Below are 17,653 nucleotides of genomic sequence, written 5' to 3'. Positions count from 1 at the left end.
AAAGACATGCTTGCCAGAAGCCATTTGGTTTCCTTGACTCTCCCTCCCTACCAAGAGTAACCACTCTCTTAATCCTCAACTTTTTCCAAAGAGGCTATGGAAGACATCTGTTCATGTGTCCCCCTCATATTTTCCTTCTGAGACAACTCCTCTACACTTGGTAGTGGCACTGTGTCTTACCTTGGAGGTGGACATTTGACCAACGCAGGGCTGGAAAGATTCTTATTTGGAGGAACTGACTTGGAAACTGGAAGAGACACACTCATTCTCCTTTTGAGAATACAATTACTTAGACAAGATATAACTAGTGAGTCATCTTGACCAGTAAGTGGAGACACCTTCTTCCAAATGATGTCAACCGAAGGCAAATTAAGCTGAGATACAAAGATTTTGCTTGAATCCTGGATCAGTCCCTACCTGAAGCCACAATACTCCTTTGCCTTTCTAGCAACATGGGCCAAGAAATTCCTCTCTTCACTTAAGCTAGTATGAGTTGTATTTCTATCATTTGCAACCAAAGATATCTTAACTACACGAGACAAAGAAGTCACAAAAAGACCAAGCAGAGTGCCACGCATGTCCTCACCTATATGCTGGGCACAGGTGTCACAATATTCTGCATACAAGGACTCAAAGCAGTGGCAACAGTAGGGCCTTCCCTCCTTCATGATATAGCGCTGGCCACCCAGCACTGTCTCACACTCGAAGCAGCAAAAGTGTTTCATGTGCCAGTGCCGCCCCTCTGCTTCTGTGCATTCGTCTGCAAAGATGATCTGGAGGTGGGGAAGCAAAATGATCAGTGTCAGAGACTCAGTCATAGGAATACAGTTTAAAAAGAGAAAGCTTTGGGGAACCAAGCTAAAAGGGTGAGGAAGCAGGTCTTGCTCCTAAGTTATTAAACAGAAATCTATGTGTATACACTTATTCTCTGTCAGTTCCTACAGTGAATTTGCCTAAAGCACAACTAAACATGGCTTCTGGCTTGGCCAGTGATGAACTTAACCACATTTTAGTAAGAGAAAGAATGTTTTACCCTAAAAAATTTAAAGCTGGATTCCAAAAACAGGTAGTTCACAGGTACATTAGACATACATACTTGCTTCATTTGACCTGAACACAGTATTTTTAAAATAAAAAATGTCATCTAAATACCTGGAATCTTGGTTTCTTTTCTAAAAACGTGATATTTGGCTATGCTCAGTACACATTCCTACATGGCCAGAATAAGCTAGTGCTAAGAAGAGGGGCTGCTGTTTTCAGATAAGTGGCAAGTTTTCCAGTTTGTCATGTTCTTCACCCCTCCTCAGTGCCTTAAAATGGCTTACCTCCATTTATAATACCTGCCTGGTCCTCACCAGAATTTGTGTTTTGACCACTGATACAGTTTTTAAAATTTTAAAGCCTGTAATCCCAGCACTTTGGGAGGCTGAGGTGAGAGGATTGCTTGAGCCCACAGGTTCAAGAACAGCCTGGGCAACTTGGCGAAACCTCATCTCTATAATGAATCAAAAAATTAGCAGTGTGTGCCTGTAGTTCCAGCTACTTGGAAGGCTGAGGTGGAAGGATTGCCTGAGCCCAGCAGGTCGATGTTGGGGTGACCGTGAGTGTGCCACTGCACTCCAGCCTGGGCAACAGAGTGAGACTCCATTTCAAAAAAAAGAAAAATTTTTTTAAAGCACAGTCTTCAAAATTTGGAAAAAGCTACAGTAATCAAGCCAGTGTATTACTGGAAAAAGGATGAACATATAGATGAATAGAACTGACAGTCCAGAAATAAACTCATACATATATGATCAATTAATTGTCAAAAATGGTGCCAAGATTATTCCATGAAAGAAAGAATAGTCGACTCAATAAATGGAGCTAGGACAACTTATGTAAAGGAATGGGACCCTATGTAAAGGAATGAATTTGAACCCCTACCTCACACCATAATAAAAAATAAACTCAAAAGGGATCAAAGGCCTAGTTGTCACAGAGAAAAAAAACTACAACTATAAAACTATTATAAGAAAACACAGATGTAAATCTTTATGACTTTAGGCAATGGGTTTGCTGTTAGTTATGATACTAAAAGCGCTAGCAACAAAACAAAAAATAAAGTAGATTTCATTAAAATTGAAAATTTTTATGATTCAAAGGATGTCATCAAGAGAGTGAAACTACAACTACTATACAGTTACATTTTCTATATAACTAATAAATAATTAAAATATATTAAATATATAAATTAAATAAATAATTTAAAATAACAAACTAATATAACTAACATAAAACTAATAAAAACAAAGAATTAAAATATAACTAATAAAATATCTGCAAATCTATGTCTGACAAGGGTCTGTATCCAGAATATATAAAAAACTCTTACAACTCAACAATAAAAGAAAAAATAGCCCAGTTGAAAAAAAAATGGGCAAAAAATTTAAATAGAACTTTCTCTGAAAAAGAACATATACAAATAGTCAATAACTTATAAAAAAGATTCTCAACATTATCCGTCATTAGGGAAATGTGAATCAAAACCTCAGTGTGATATTACTGCATACCCACTAGGATGTCTACAATGAAAAAGACAGATAACACATGTTAGTGTGCATGTAAAGAAATTAGACTCCTCAGTCATTGACAGTAGGAAAGTAAAATAGTATAGATGTTTTGGAAGACAGTTTGGCATTCCCTTCAAAAAGTTAAACTTAGAATTGCCATGTAACCCAGCAATTCCACTCCTAGGTATACATTCAAAAGAACTAAAAATATATGCACACACAAAAACTTGTATGTGAATATTCATGGTAGCATTGTTTATAATAGCTAAAACATAGAAACAACTTAAATGACCATCATATGATAAATGGCTAAACAAAATATTATATGTACATATAATTGAATATTATTCAGCCATGAAAAGGAATGGAGTATGTATACATACTATAGTATGAATTAACTTTAAAAGCATCATGCTAAATGAAAAAAGCCAGACTTAAAAAGTCACATATTATATTATATTTCATGATTTTGCAAGCATGAAATGTCCAGAATATGTAAATCCAGGCATAGAGAATACATTAGGGGTCGCCAAGAGCTGTGGAAAGAGAGAAAAAGAGAGTGACTGCTAATGGATAGTTTTTATTTGGTTAATGAAAATAGCTTGGAATCACATAGTAGTGATGGCTACATAGTTTTGTGACTATATTGGAAATCACAAAATTGTATGTATACCTTAAAAGGGTGAAACTTAATGCTATGTAAATTATTTCTCAGTAAACACAAATTTCAAAGAACATTCACTTCAATGACCATATTCTTTTGCCATTAGAGAACACAAACTTATATGATAAACACTAATTTTCAGATTTGGAAACTGAGGCATGAGGGTAGAGAGGCTGCCTAGAATCACAGATATGGACCTGAACTCAGTTTTCCTGCTATCTGCCTAGAAGGCCTCTTTAGAATACCATTGTTATCATTAGAATCCCAATTAGTTGAGTCTGCTTAGTTTCCTCCTAGAGAGTAAATCCCTCACAGGCAGTTTGTAAGAAATAAATGCCCAAGTAACAGTGGACTCTCTGGCTGAAAAAGGGCAGTGTTACCTCCCACACTGCTGTTTATAAGGACAGACAGACCCCAAAAACTCCTCTGCATAGGAGGAAATCCTGTTTCAAACCTTTTCCAAATTATTCCTATCACAGGTTTAGAACATTGTTCTTTCTGTTCCCAGTATAAAGCTAAACCAGGATTTCTATTCTGTCATTTAAAGATCGTAATAGGGTGTGCCTCTGGTAGGGAAAGAATGCCAGGCAGAGCCTTGCACACTGTTCTGCTTTCTTACCCTGGGTAGCAAATTCTAATACCTCTTAGAGCATGGGGCAGAGCATCCAAATGGAGTATCCATCTGCCTCCTGAATTTTCACTCCGAAGTTTTGTTAACTATAGAAAAATCAAATAATTCTACCCATTTTCTCCTCTTCTCTAACCAACCTGCCCCACTGAATCTTGGAAAAATGAACAATTTTAAAATATAAGAGGCACATCATTACTTATAATTACTCCCTGGAATTAGGGCTAATATCTAAAGCTGCATAATACCCTTTTAAAAAAATAAGAGTTCTGGACTGACTTAGTGTGAGCTGTATGTCACTTGGTGATCTCATAGAAACTGCCTTCCCACCAAAGGCTGTGAAACCACCATGATCAGTAAAGCAGCCACAACTCCAGACATTCTAGCAACCAGGGGTCGGTGGGGCCTCTCTCCTGAAAGGGTTACTGCAAAGGGTGGAGTTGCCCATGGCTTCCCTGTGTGCAGGAAGTCACAGGACCGTGTGTTGGCTATGGCGCAACCGAGGGGTGAAGGGCAGGACTGGAAGCCTGCTGGAGAATTTGCTCTGACCTCATCACAGGCTGCACAGCGTGGCTTCAGGCACTCGGCATGGTGCCTGCCACAATATATCTTCCCATCTTGGTAAAAGTAGATCAGATCCACCAGGAGCTCACTGCAGACAGTGCACACAAAGCACGGTGGGTGCCAGCAAACGCCGTGGCCGGCGCGCGATGCAAACACAGCGATGTCCCCGCCGTTGATCTGGCCTCCGCACTGTGAGGCAAACAGAAACATCAGTAGGCACACCAGCCCCCAGGTCTCAGTGCTGTGCATAGACAATAAACGACTGCCACCAATAACTGGTTACTGAGCACTTGTTTTCAAACCAGTTACTGTGCTTCCTGCTTTGCATATGGCAGCAGGGCAGGTTTTTCTTGTCCTCCTGCAACCCTCTGTTCCTAGGGCCTACAAGATGGAGATGAAGCCACAGGGAGAGTGAGGAACCACAAACGTGGAAAAGAAAGAAAAGCTCTTTTAGCATAATAGTGTGCAGGGGCTCTGTAGGCAGGAGGCAAACTGGCACAGAATAAAGGCCTCATTATCTTTTAGATACTTCAAACTGCATGCTGAGGCAGAGCCAGGTTTAACACCAGGAGGAGGCTGGGGAGGGAGGAGGGTGGGGGGAGGGATACCGAGGGGGCAGGGCCTGCACTGTTGGATGGGAGGGGAAGTAGGATGCATACAAGCATGTCTACCTTTAACTACCTTCTCTGTGTGCCTTTCAGGCATGATTTAGATTGCCTCTTTTAGCATCTTTATACATAATCTTGATCAACACAATACCACCTTCTAAGGCACAACTATGGAAAAGGTTTCTTCCTATCCCTTCCCTACCTGCTCATTCTTTTTCCAAAGTTCCCTAGCCATCCAGAAAGGAACAAAGCAGAATCATTGATGATCAATGCTTACAGCTGGGTATTGAATAAAAAGAACATGGTCTGAAGGTCTTTGAGGGAGGAAGAAATTGTGAAGAAGTGGGTCCAGGGAGATGTTCTCTGTTGATCAAGGCATGGACCATGAGGTCCACACTTGAATCTTATACTAGGGTCCCACATGAATGGCTGGGCTCTGAGGACAATGTCTAAAGAGTAGAGAAGCCACTGTGTCCCATTTTAACCTATACCTGTGCTATGGACATGGCATAGGTTGAAACGCATAATAGAAAATGAAGTAAAGGACTTATGGAATAGTCTTTGGGAGCTCATCCATGTGTGTGACCAGATAAAAGAAAGGTATAGTGTTATAGAAAGTACTACCCCTACCTTCTGTGATAACATTACTAGAGCTACAGTATGCATACACAATTCTACTCAATCTTCACCATAATTTTAAAAGGTTCGTTATCCCCATTTTGTAGATGACAAAACCAAGGAAAAGTAACAGGGTCAAGTTCATCTGGCAAAAACATAGGTCACACTTAGGAAAGATCTCTCTATTTCCGTATGCTTGGCACTACTCTATATTACACATCTGCCCATAAAATGCCTGACCTTCCTTGGCTTTTAGGCGAGCCCAGATTACCTGGTTCCAGAAGACTGGTCTGAGAGTGGTGAGGGCACTGAACTGAGCACAATGAATCTCACATCATAATGAGTGACCACCTGAATCTCAAGAGTGAGTCTCAAGGATGCTTGTCAAGGATGAAGACCCCACTGCCAAATATCTGCTCAAGTAGTTTCTTCATCCCATTTACCTGAACTTTCTTACGCCATCCCTCTGAAATCTCAAAAAAAAGGGCCTCAAGTGGCATCCACTTCCCTCAGGCAGCATATCCTGCTTCCTCTTCACTGACTCAATGGACCTATCTTCAGTACCTGAATGTGTCTATCTAGAGCTTAAGGACGACTTAAGCAGGACCTGCAGACATGCCAAAAATGACAATCAGCACCAGAAAGCTTTTGGAAGCTGAAAGGAGCTTTTGGGAATCCACCCTGCTGACTCTAAAACTCTTCTCCACCATGTCCTGAGCACTCTGCAGGAGAGTAAGAGAAAAAGCAAACCCAGGTACTTCAACTCACTGAGGTCCTAGGGAGGATGCAGTGGGCTCCATACATTTCCATAAATAACTTTCAAACCCCAAGAGAAGATCATTTATCACCCCCTTTAAATGGCACTGGTCCTGGGATGATCCTGGGAGAGAGACTGATCCATGGCCAGCCAAATTCCATTTTCTAAAGGACTCATTTAAAAATATAAACCCATCATGTCATTCCTCTGCTCAATTCTTCCAGTGGCTTGCCATGAACCCTGACTTTATCTGCTAATTTTTTCCCTTTACTCTCTCTGCCCTAGCCACACTGGTCAACTCATGGTTCCTCAAACACAACAGACTCCCTCCTACCTCAGGGCCTCTGAGTTCGCCCCTCTTTTTATCCAAGATCTACACATCTTTGCAAGTCTTTGTTTGGATTCCATCTTCTAAGCAGGGTCTTCCCCACTACCCTACTTAAAACTACAGCCTCAAAACAAACAAACCAAAAAACCCCAAAACTACAGCCTCCCTATATGACCACGACTTCCTAGCTTCCTTCTCTGCTATATTTTTTTCCATTTTACTGATTAAATGTATTTTCTGACTTCTTCCCCTAGAATGAAACTCCTTAGAAGGACAAGATTAAGCTTTCGTGTCTTTTGTTCACTGCTGTATCTCCAAGACCTGGAACTATGCCGGGCATATAGTAGGCACTCAATAAAACAATTGTTGCATGAATGAGGGAATGAAAGGATGCCAGAACAATGCCGCCTCACTTCTCCAAATCCACACTCACCTGTTCACAAATAGCTCCTGTCATCGTGACTGGGAAGGGCCTGACATTGCCTCGGCCCAAGTTTTCACGTTTCCTCTGGTTGCTGAACAACTTCAGCTCTCTCTTCTCCTCCTCATCCAGGGAGTTGCAATATCGAACCTGAACAGACAAAGAGAACTGCATAGAGGAAGCCACCCTGGCTCCTTGAGATTCCTGAAGCCCAAGCCTCTGAGTTTTCTCATTAAACACGCTCATGTTTGGTTTCATAGCTTTTGTCACAAATTTAACTACATCAACCTTGGAAAGATTTAAGGTCTCTATTAAGATTGCTGACAGTCAAAAGAGCTCCTAACTCTGGAGCCCAAGCCTTAGGCAGGACAAAGGTTCTATAACTGCTTCTCACCCTCATTCTCTCACTCTGTTCACCATAATAAGATCAAATTGTCTAGAGTTGCTTTGGTGCTAGCCAAGATTTGGAAAATCCCCCCTCTTCCAGATTCATTGTAGAGACCTGATACTTTCACCTCCACATGCTCATGTAAATGATCCTTGACACCAAGAATGACTCTAGGTCAGTGAGTCAGAGTAGTTGTCCATGTGCTCACAGCTTCTGTTTTCCTGCCTCATTTTGGAAAAACTGGGGAACAAACGTGTGAGTCTGAAGAGTCAGTCTAGGTACCTGTGATGCTGCACGGCAGTCCCTGTGTGTTTATCTGTGTGCAGGAGGAAGTGGGCTCCCTGCTGGGCTTTGGTTGAATCAACTTGCAAAAGATATTTTCCTTCTTGTTAAATGCAGAAACACAGAATTAAGGGAGGGACATGAAAGACATTTGAATCCAGTGTTTCCCATTCTTTCTTCTTATTTATGCACACCTTGGAAATTCTGCCATAGTCTTGAACTATTATTTACTTGATGCTGTTTTTAATACTGACTCACTTTTTTGGAAACTTGAATACATTAATTTAAAAAGCAAGTATATTAGGACTATAAGTGAAAAACCAATATCACCCACAAAAAATAGAAACAGAATCCTGCACCTTTGGGAGGCTGAGGTGAGTGGATTGCCTGAGCCAGCGGGTTCAAGACCCGCCTGGGCAGCAAGACCTCATCTCTACAATAAATCAAAAAATCAGCCGGGCGTGGTAGCGCATGCCTGTAGTTCCAGCCACTTGGAAGGCTGAGGCAGAAGGATCACCGGAGCCCAGCAGGTCAAGGCTGCGGTGGCCGGGAGCGGCCACTGCACTCCAGTCTGGGCGATGGAGTGAGACTCCAACTCAAAAAAAAAATAAAAAAAAAAAGAAAAAAGAAACAGACTTAACAGAGTGAGAACAAACATGTTTTTAGATCCTAGCCAACCACTGTGCTCACAGGAGATCCTGAAACAGAAATGCCTGATGTTCCTACTTTAAAGCTGAGGCTAGTACAAGTTAGAGAGGTGAGAGACACTTGTTAGTACATAACTAAAATTTCCTCTTTGAGCATTCAGCCACTCCATCACAAGGAAGGAAATACAATTTAGAAGGGAGCAACTCTCTCACTATGTGGTTCAATTTTATTTACTGCCATGTCTATGTGTCACTCAAAGTCACATATACACCACACTTTGGGAAACAATCCTAATTCCCACCTCTTGTCTTATTTTGGAGTAATCTAGACATCAGAAAGGTTAATTGAATTGCTCAGATAATTTGTCATACAGATGGTTTGAGGAAAACCATCATAATTTGAAAACCAGTGTAGCTGTGTATATCAGAATTATCTGTGGGAGCTTTTCTGTCCTCTCAATACATCCTGCTTTAAAAAAAAGAATTATCTAAGCAAAAAAGAGAATGATAAAATATTTACATTAGAATCACAATCACCTTTTGTCCTCAAAAGGGTCATGTCAAATGGGCTAAATCTGCCCACTGAGTCACATATAGGGAATTCCCACCCATAGGAAGTTATAATTTGAACTGTGTTTCTTTTCATGAAAGCACAGTTAACCATAAACAGAACAAAGCACTAAAGGCAGAGAAGAGCTGATCACTTCCCTCTATCAAGTAAAAAGAGTTAAAAAAGAAAATGAAGTCTTCATGTGAATGTCCCAGAGAAAGAACTGCAATGACCTAAACAGCCCAAAAAATATGGTTATGCCACTGCCACATTTTATGGACATGCTTTTAAAGGAAGGCACACCCCTCCTGCTTGTAAAAACTCGCATTTTCACTTCCAAATTAGTTAACTGGGCATCAGGTTACAATGCTTGCTGTCAGCTTTAAAGAAGAAAGCATTGTTTTTATTTGTTTCTTGAAGTCTGAAATAAGCAGCAGGAAAGAGAATCACAGAGCTCTTTCTAGTGAATTGCTTAAGTTTTTGTTTTTGTCCTGCTAACTCAAATTTATTTTTGAGAATCTCAAGTTATCCCCTTTTATTCTAATGTGGGAAGATAAAGAGTACTCAACTCATTTCTCTTGGGATTAAGCTTTGGGATCTAGCTTGTGGGTGGGGTGCATTGGTTGAAAGCTTATGTCCAGCTCTCTAAAGTGGTTAATTCTTTTAATTTAAAATTGCCTTTTTGTTTTAAATACAGTCAGTTAAGTAGTCAGTTCAATTCCAAAGGATGACTATCTAAAAAAAACTAAATGCCTAAAAATTAACTTCTAGCTTATAAACCTAATCCCTTCCAGCATGCTGATCTTTTAAAAGCATATTTACAAAATCTCCTTTATGATTTCAAGGATAAGAGATGCCTGCTGACAGTGCCATGTTTCTGGGTTCAGAAAGAAAGACAGTTTGCTAGACACACTTCCAAGAGTCCAAAGGACAACCCGGGCAAGTCAGATTATACCACGACAAAAACTCATAAGTTCAGGGCTGTGACTCTGGACATGCAACATCTACTACAATGTACTGTGGAAAAGTTGCACATTCATTTAGTATGAAATTATGCCGAAAATTCAAGAGTCACAAAGTTTTTGCAGGGCTTGACCTGGCCCAGGGAATCTCCAACATATACAGGTAACCTCTGTGGCACGTTCTTCTTCAAGTAAGAAAACTTGGAGTTGAGCTTTTGTATTTTAGGGCTTCCTGGTTACCCCCAAATACCTAGTAGTGCCAGGCACAGTGGCTAATCCAGTTCATAATGACATTCTACTATTTCAGTAATGCTCTCTAGAAGTAAGGTGTTGGCTGGTTTCTTTGGGTTTTAATTAAGGAAGCTAAAAACCTAAAATAAATTGCCAATTTTTCTTTGGCAACCTCATTGATCACAGATTTCTGGTTAGGAAGAAGGTAACAATTCACAGAAGGTTCTAAGAAAAGTCCTCATAAACCCCATCTAGCCCCTTACCTCATTGTCGTGGGGTGGCAGCTGGTGTAGTAGCTGTTTGATTCGCAGTTTCTCTCCAGGGCTGTTGACATAAGGGACTTTCTCTTCTGGGAGACAGCTATAGTACTGATGAACCTGAAGGACAGAAAGCACAGGGATCACTTGTTCACTACTCACACAACGGGATTTCTCCCCACTTACTGGGAAGATGACTCCCCCAGCAGGACATCACCACCTTCCCCAACCCCCACCCTTTGCGAAACTCAGCAGCAAAAGAGTTTTTGTCAGCAAGCAGAGATATGTATTCTTCAAGAAAGAGTGAGGCAAATTGCCCATATCTTAGGCCTTTTCCTCTCTCTGTGAGGGAAAAATAAAGCCAGTAAACTTTCCTGGAAGAAAAGAATTCGGCAAACATGCTGGTGAACCCGGAGGGTAGAGCTTTCTCGGCAGACTCCCCTGAGAGCTGGCTTTACCATTTTTCCTGTTAGTCTCCAGCATGTCACGTGCCTCCCTAGCCAAAGGGATAAGTCAGCACCTGCCTCGGCGATGGAGTCAAAGCCAGTCTTTGGCACTCAGCACGTTCCCGGGTACCTCAGCCTCCACCTACGTTAAAAGCCCTCCAGGGTTTGAGCCGTTTGTAAGGCAGGCAGCCGCTGACATCCAGCAGAAAGAAACTCACTAAATCTGGGATGCAGAGCGTGTAATTAAAAATTGTCATTAACAAGAGGATTTTTGCACATCCTAGAGCATTCCTGTTTACGACTGTTAGGACATACTCCTGCACTTTATAAGGCTCATTCAACTCATTCAGCCTTAACAACAACTAAGGAAAGCACCAAGCATATAATTTTGCCCAAGCAAAGAAAATAAACATTCTATCACCCAGCCACATGCAAAACTAGGAAAATAAAAAACTGACCCAAACAGAAGGTATGCTATTATAAAACAAAGACCACAAAAAAAAAAAGAGCGAAAAAAAAAAAAAATCCCATAAGCTCAGATGACATCATGGAAAATAGTCTCTAGTATCTCTTACTTAGCAGCATGACCAGTTCTTGTGAAACAATACATTCATTCAACAAAATGGAGAAGATGGAAGACTTCTCCATTTGGAGGCTCCAAATTCATCATATTCACTACACTCCACAAACTTAAACTAATACCATTGCATTTAGGGATCCTTGGATATGAACACATGTTTTGGGAATGCTGGAGTGAAGAGTTGTGAAAGTTTCTGCTTTGATCCCCAGAAACTAAGTCATAAGTGTTAGAAGAGAGGGGAAAAGGCTTTGCAATGGCAAGTCCTTAAAAAATGTGAAAGCCATCTTTATTTTCATAACTAATGATAGTAACCATTCACCAGCATGTGCCTATCATCCTTTTCATCACATCCCAAAGGCAACCATAAACAGAGTTCTCGTCATAGACTAGAGGGCTCTCTGAAGGCAGGGCCTCTGTAAACCGTCCCTAGAAGTATCTGGAGGGGAGCCATGCCTGAAATGAGAAGTAATGGCTCCAGGTTTTGAATGCAGCTCACAGATGACCAGCACTCTCTGACAAGAAGTAAAAACCCAAATCATAAGTCAGTTTTGGGATCAGAAGCTGGCAATTTGCCCATCAGAGACTGGCATACCATTCTGTCCTCAGTAGAGTCTCTATACCATAGGCTGCACCAGACACAGGACACATGTAAAAGAGCAGACCCAGTCTCATGTCGTGGGGACTGGGCTTTGCCTCTCAAGTCAGAAGGTTGCCTGGAGAAAGCCCTTGTTCCAACATCACTTTGACATTCTCACAACTCTCCTTATAGTTACAGAACATTAAGGACAATTGCTAATATGAAATGAAGCACTGTGGATGCTTAAAAACGCAGAGTCTAATTAGAGCTTGATTGACCCTTCTCTCAATCACCTCTCATTGCTCACACACCCCTCTGCCCACTGCCCAGAGTGGGGTCATCCCTGGACCCCTCTTGAACTAGTACCTTGAATTCCTCAGTATGCTATGGTCCATCCTAAAGGCTCTGAATTCTTATGTCAACGTGGACAGCGACTACTCTTTGGGAACACAGCTCTATTTTTCCTGGATATCTTTTGTTACCCTTTATAATTCAAGTCTACTGTTCACCACTGAATATTTATCCTTTCTGCCAATATACAAGTAATTCTTCAAATATAGAATATGCTAAAATATTTTTTTCACAAGTCCCACCAGTAGTTTGGTGGATGAATTAAGATCTCACCTAATTAGCAAGATGCCCCATTATTAGAATAAATCAGTTCATATTAATTAACAACCTACCAAATCACCCCATATCACATGGTAGGTGATTTAGCTTACTCTAAGGAAGAAAAATGAGTTAGTCCTTCACGACTTCCAATCCTCTTCAAAGTCTATTCATGTTCAGGTGAAAAAATAATCCCTCTAATGTTGGCTTCATGTCTACTCCTGGTGTTTAGGTGCTGGACTTTCCAAGTTTTTAATCAAGCAAGGGAGATTAACAGATGGGTTGAGAGTGAGGGAGAAACAGCTCTCCTGAATTCTCTGGCTAGATGCAGGAATGCTGCATGCATTTTCCTCTGGCATCCTCCATAACAAAACTACCCTATAGCCCAAAACAAACACCAAGTGAACCAACGGTAACCGGAAAATATTGAGTATACTTTCTGACACGAACAAAAATTTAATTTGGCATCCTGAAAATCCTGCAGATTGCTCATTGTAGACCATACATGTTTCACTTGTTCAAAATTTTTAGGAGTAAATAAACAAATCCAATAGAATTTTGTCAGTGATGATCATTACCAAGCTATTATCTAGTGTGCTGATAACTTAAATTTTTTCTCCTGATTGTACTCAGCATATTTCTTCAGAAGCAGGTCTGTTGAATGTGTTAGAAACTTTGCTCCATTTGAACATTTCCAGGTACAGGTGTCCTGTGATTCTGCCTTGGGTGAAGTCATACTAGGTATACGGCCCCTTAACAAAAGCATTTGAACACAATAAACTGGCTTATGAAAATGAAATCATTGAAGGTCTTTATTTAAGGTGTTACTCCCCAGGAAGGTTTGGCAGCAACTTCTGTGTGTGTCATATGGATTGTAAGAGCTTTAGTCAGTGGGCAAATAAAGTCTACAAAGTAAGGCCTCGCCTAGTTGGAAAGATGAGACTTGTTAGAAAGAACTGCACATTTGATAGCATTTCTGCCTGGGTAGAGAGACGGAGGCTAGAGAGTCAATGACTGCATTTGGCAGAAAAGTGTGCTGAAAAAGAAAAAAATATGTTAATAGAAAAAAGTGTATAAAGCACCTTATTTAGAATGGTGGCTTTCAAACCTTAGCACACATCAGAAACACCTGAAGGCTCGTTAAAATACAGATCTCTAATTTAGTAGGTATGGGGTGGGGCCCTTAGTTGGCATTTATCACCCCTTCTCAGATTCTGCCGTTAGTCCAGGGACCACACTTGGCGAGTTTTAGAGTTTTTCCTCAACAACTAACCCCATGAAGTTGCCATTTCTTTCCAAGAGATCCAGGAAGCCCAGAAAAGGAAGAAAACTTGCTGGACCTCGCCCAATTTTTCAAGTGTCTCCTTCCTCACCTAGATATATGTTTAAGCAGGAGATGCCACCAGCTCTGACAAGATGAAGAAATCCTAAGGGCAAAGTGCTCACATTCTTTTGGTGGGAACATTTTCCTGTATCAAAAGCATCCTTATTGTCTTAGAGCAGGAGCCCAATAAAATAGAAGTCAGGCTTTCTTGGCTGATCTCAGAATCAATTGTTCTTCACTGTTTAAATGAAGGTAGGGATCAATGAACTATTTATTTACTGAACAACCCTAAGGTCTGAGGTGTTTTTATATACAATATTTCATGAACTCTCCCCACACCTTGGAGGCGAGTATTTCAAATTCATCAGATTGAATATCACATAGTTAAAAAGTGGTAGAGCCACCTTAGAACTTGGCTTCCTCCCCCTCCCTTTGTTCTTCCTTATCAATAAAAAAAGTGACTGGTGGATGGACAAGAAAGAAGCAAAATAAGAACAACCCAGATCTTGTTGATTCCGGATAGGTCTGCATGGCTGACCACAGGAATGATGAGCACATTTTCCTTTGGTATTCTCCATCACATAACCAACATAAGGTTTCCAAATAAAGTCAAAATGAACTACCAGTAAGTTAAAAGGTTTCCAGACAACTTTCTGCCATACCACAGCATGAGTATAAGAGAGGTGTGGCAGAGATGGCTGGCTACTTGCTTCCATTTTCGTTTTCTTCTGTAACAAGAATACCATCATCTTACTTAAAGGACCAATATGCCCAGCTAAGAATAATATTCCTGCACCTCCCTAGTAGCTACATGTGACCACATGTATTCTCTTCAATGACATGTAAGGGTAAGACTACTCAGAGGGTTCTTTTAAAGGAGGCCAAGCAGTTGGCCAGGGCTCTTTTTGTCCATTCTCCCTTTTTCCTGCTTCTGATCTGGAATGCAAACAAGGGCTAGAGCTCTGGTAGCCATCTTGTACCATGAAGTCACCTTAAGAATGAAAGTTGTAGGCTGAGCATGGTAGGACAGAACATTAGGAGCCTGGGTTTTGTGTTGTTTGTTTGTGTAGTTATTTTTTGTTTGTTTTTTTTTAAATACCACAGAGCCTGAGACTGACCCTGGATTGCCCATCTCTGAACTTCTTTTACCACCGAGAGAAATAAACTATTTATTTATCTAGTCTCTGTTACTAGAAAGTGAATGCAATTCCTAAATGATTCAGCAGTGGTTTTTAAACATTAGCATATTCCAGAATCATCTGAGGCTGTTATTGAACATAATAGCAATTTGCATTACTCTGGGTCTAAAAAGGAACCCGAAACGCTGCATTCTTAACAAACACCTCGCATCATGCCCAGAGAAACCTAGTTTAAGGGGAAGGCAACATGACTTCACAAGGTAGAGGCAAAAAACTCCTGAAGTGTAGTCTCAGATGTGAACTGACATATTTGGGAGGCTTCATAAAAGCCCATCTTAAACCAGGGATTAATTAGAACATGGGTCTTTATCTCACGTTCCCCCACACCTGCAGTTTGAGAAGCTTGGAACCTCGTTTAATCTACCTGAATTCGGGGAAGCAATATCAGGAATACACCTGAGCATCCTGGAAGGTGGGTTGTAGAGAGGAGAGGAGGATGTTGCCTGAATTTGCAGCACGTGGTGGGTTTTATGCAAAGTATACACTGGTTCCCCAATGGGGACCTGGAGGATAATCAGGTAGCATCACAGCTATGAGCAAGTGGGGATGGGCTGCTGCCAAGGGCCCATTTGTTCATTTTGCCCTTATTTGCCAGAATTTCATTACCTAAGCAATCGGAGAAAAGCGTCATTAAGTGGCATTTAAGAGTTGAAATCTACCAAATTTGGCTCCTTCTCTTTTCTCCTGGAGACCCACATTATAATTTTAATTGGTTTACTCAGGAAGTAATTGAGGAAACAACAGTCTAATACCTAGTACCTAAACAATGTCTCCATCATGTTAAACTCCCTTAGGATTCGGATCAAAATCAGAAATCAAAGCTTCTTTGGGGTGTGTTCAAAGAAGAATCTTTCAAAGACTCTCTTCTTTTGCTTGCATTCAACAGCAACTCTTGTCAGATGTAGGCTCAGAACATATCCAGAATCCAGTCACTTTCTATTCCGCCCCTACACAACTAATCTAACCATGACTCAGTGCTGGCCTGAGCTACTGCCATGGCTGCTTCTGGACTTGGTTTTCACCTTTGCACCTCTGTAGTCAGTTCTCTATTCAGCAGCAAGAACAACTCTGCTTGAACATACACCAGGGCATGTGTCACTGCTCTGCTCAAGATCCTAGATGCTCTCCCATGCCTCTCTGATTCAATGCTAAAGTCCCCACTATAGCACCATGATTTTGCCATATCCCTCACCACAGTCCTCTTGTCCAGGTCTTCTGCTCACAGTGGGCTTCTTGCTATCTGTTTCACCTCATAGCCTTTACATAGCCATTCCCTCTGCCTGGAAGGTTTTCCCCTAGACATTTACATAGTGCCCATCCTCACATCTTCCAGCCTGTTCAATGTTCACCGTTGCAGATATGCTTACCCTGACTACCCTAATAAATCAGCACCCTTATACCTTGTTCGCTAGTCCAGTGCTTCTCAATGCCCTTTCCAAGAGATATCTGACAATGTCTGGAGACATTTCTGGTTATGGCAACTGGGGAGGAAGCTGCTAGTGATATCTAGCAGGTAGAGGCCAAGGATGCTGCCAAACCTTCTATTATGCATAGGTCAACTCCCATAGCAAATGATTCAAATCAAAATGTCAATAGTATCTAAAAATGGATAAAATTTCAACCTGCTTTTCTTAAAAAACAAAAACAAAACTTATCAGTTACTGATGAATGATCTATTTGTTTATTGTTACTCTTGTCCCTGACGAATGTGAGCAACGAGACTTTGTTTACTATATACCCCAGGAGAGGGCCTGGCATGTAGTAGGCACTCAATAAGTGGTTGTTGGATGAATGCAAACATTATCTTCCTGCCTATCTGGTTTATCAAAGGATTTAGACAGACACATACAACAAGAGAATACATAGATGAGGTTTCAGGAGGAACCAGAGTAAAACCCACTGGGTTCCTCTTTCATTCCATCAGAACACTTGCTTTTTCACCAAACTTTACTGGTGTTGTGTGGGTAGGGGAGATGCTAAGAGAAGGCTGCATGGAATAACTGTCATGCACTATTTCTTTAAGAGAAAGAGACAAAAACAACACCCATTTGTATTTGAAGCCAGATAATTTCTTTCAAGTTGAGTAAAGTTTGTTCCAACACATTGAAGAAAACAGTGGCGGCGCATCCTAAGCAGGTACCATCATTCAAAAACACATGAATTGTTTTGCTTCTATGCCTGTTAGCTCTCACATGCTCATTCTCTTTCCAACCCTGTTCGTTTTTGTACTTACAGTGTTAAACTTCAATGTTTAGTTAGAAAATACTTTCCGCTTAGTTTGGAGCCTTATTTGATATTTATTTTTATCTTGTTTTAAAGGTAAGGTCTCAGAAATGGAAGAACTTGGGGTTTAAACACTGTGTGTAAGCTACACTTATACAAAGATACCCTCACCCCAATTTTACCAAAATGCTCCTTGCAGAACGTCTACACATTTGAATATATGACCTACTACACATTCCTC

At 40.9% G+C, this 17,653-nt stretch overlaps 1 protein-coding gene across 1 annotated transcript in view; it reads right to left on the bottom strand.

The window, feature by feature from the left end:
* The window catches only part of PRICKLE2 (prickle planar cell polarity protein 2), a 119,461-nt gene that overhangs the window by 52,545 nt on the left and 49,263 nt on the right, over nucleotides 1-17,653 (bottom strand). The window contains exons 3-6 of the mRNA XM_008052268.2: nucleotides 10,461-10,574; nucleotides 7,150-7,287; nucleotides 4,391-4,594; nucleotides 587-773 (exon numbers count right to left, since the gene is read on the bottom strand). Of these exons, the coding sequence (XP_008050459.1) occupies nucleotides 587-773; nucleotides 4,391-4,594; nucleotides 7,150-7,287; nucleotides 10,461-10,574 (643 nt within the window). The remainder of the gene's footprint in view (nucleotides 1-586; nucleotides 774-4,390; nucleotides 4,595-7,149; nucleotides 7,288-10,460; nucleotides 10,575-17,653) is intronic.

The sequence above is a fragment of the Carlito syrichta genome, unplaced genomic scaffold (assembly GCF_000164805.1).
Source record: "Carlito syrichta isolate Samal-C Ts95f unplaced genomic scaffold, Tarsius_syrichta-2.0.1 Scaffold270720, whole genome shotgun sequence".
NCBI lineage: Eukaryota > Metazoa > Chordata > Mammalia > Primates > Tarsiidae > Carlito > Carlito syrichta.
The sequence above is the reverse complement of the archived record's forward strand: the minus strand, read 5'-3'. Positions and strand labels throughout refer to the sequence as shown.